Source organism: Mastomys coucha, unplaced genomic scaffold (assembly GCF_008632895.1).
Source record: "Mastomys coucha isolate ucsf_1 unplaced genomic scaffold, UCSF_Mcou_1 pScaffold7, whole genome shotgun sequence".
In the NCBI taxonomy this organism is placed as follows: Eukaryota; Metazoa; Chordata; class Mammalia; order Rodentia; family Muridae; genus Mastomys; species Mastomys coucha.
Window position 1 is genome coordinate 25,736,644 of NW_022196913.1, and position 1,761 is coordinate 25,738,404.

General features: G+C 40.0%; 1 protein-coding gene across 1 annotated transcript; it reads right to left on the reverse strand.

Annotated features, from left to right (window-relative positions):
* Positions 1-268: 268 nt before the first annotated feature.
* Positions 269-1,307, reverse strand: LOC116081727 (olfactory receptor 1F12). The gene has a single exon (XM_031358374.1). It carries the CDS (start codon positions 1,287-1,289, stop codon positions 303-305), a length of 987 nt encoding a protein of 328 aa, XP_031214234.1. The 5' UTR covers positions 1,290-1,307; the 3' UTR covers positions 269-302.
* Positions 1,308-1,761: the final 454 nt, after the last annotated feature.

Below are 1,761 nucleotides of genomic sequence, written 5' to 3' on the forward strand. Positions count from 1 at the left end.
TAGGATTACAGGTATACACCACCACATCTGGCAATTTGGGCTGTCTTAACAATACATTCAAATGTTGATTTCATATTTTATTGTTGATTTTTCATGGATTTAAGTTCTAAATATTTGTCTACATCAAGAAAATATTATGGGCTCAAATGGATATGTTTGTGGTTATGTTAGTTTCAACATTTGTAGTAAATTGATGTTGGACAAATTTCATTAACTATTTATGATAACTTTTAAAATGACAATAAAAATAATGACATCTGCGGGCTTTCCTGCCTGTTGAACTCCTTTCAGAGAAGTGTAAATCACTTGGAACATATTTTGCTCTGGCCAAGAGTCTTTTTTAAAGTCCCTTTCAGCTCATTGTTCCTTAAGCTGTAAATGAAAGGATTCAATACAGGGGCTACAACCATAAAAATTACTGATGCAGCTGAATCTTTTTCAGTGGAATGGTTGGATGAAGGGCTCATATAGATTCCTGCAATGGCACCATAAAAAAGAATAACCAAAGCAAGGTGGGATCCACAGGTTGAGAATGCTTTGAGCTTTCCTTCCATAGAAGTAATTTTCATCACAGCAGAGACAATGCGACCATAAGATGCTAAGATACACACTGATGGTACTACAAAGATCAGTCCCACCACAGACAGAACCATCAACTGATTGAGACTGGTGTCAGAACAGGAAAGAGGGAGGAGAGAGTTGATGTCACAGAAGAAATGGTGAATAATATTTTCAGAGCAGAAATGAAGTCGGGCCATCATGAGGGTATGCAAGAGAGGATTAAAAGTGGCAATGACCCAAGACAAAGCCACCAGGGATGTGCAGAGGCATGGAGTCATAATGGTGGTGTAGTGCAAGGGATGGCAGATGGCCACATAACGGTCATATGCCATCACAGTGAGAAGGAAATTGTCCATGTTAGCAAACATCATACAGAAATACATCTGAGTCAGGCATCCAGGGTAGGAGATGGATTGAGACTTGGTTTGGATGTTCAATAGCATCTTGGGGACTGTAGCTGAAGGAAGGCAGACGTCTACCAAGGACAAATTGGCAAGGAAGAAATACATAGGTGTGTGGAGGTGATTGTTTGAACCAATGGCTAACAAGATGAGGAGGTTTCCAAATAGTCCTGTTAAATAGAGACACAGGAAGAGTGCAAAGAGAAGCCCTTGATGCCCTGGCCAACTTGAGAAGCCCAGGAGGAGAAACTCAGAGACGCTGGTTTGGTTTTCCTTCTCCATCGGATGTACCTGTATGAAGAAATATAGAGAGAAGTAAAGTTCCATTTGGTAAAACACAACTTTCCTTGGTATTTTCTTTAAATATCTACCCAGTCTTAGCCCCATTTACCAAACTGTTTTCTCTTATGGCATCCTGTGTCTTCTCCGCTGCTGCTCTGCCAAAGTTCACCTAGCCCTGAGTGTGCCTCTTTGCCCCATCCATTGTCTTTATGACTATCTTCTTTTGCTTTAAGCTCAACATCATCAGAGAGCTCATGGGGTCTCCATCTCTCTCTGCTTAGGAGGCTCTGTTACAGCTCGTTTTTAATTAGTATGTATTAGTTGTATAAAGTATGATGATTCATCATCATATTTCTATTCCTACATAGTTTTTTCATACTCTATTACCCTATCTTTTCTTCCCTTCATCCTCTGCTCTTGTAAGTACCAAATTGTGGTACAGTACCAAATTTACAGCCGTTTCTTCCTCTAGATTCCTTTTATATACACAGTACTGTGTGTGGCTGCCTGACTATCT

Bases quoted from the DNA above. Each gene is read 5' to 3' on its own strand.
- LOC116081727 (XM_031358374.1), bottom strand. From the start codon at position 1,289: ATGGAACTTTACTTCTCTCTATATTTCTTCATACAGGTACATCCGATG.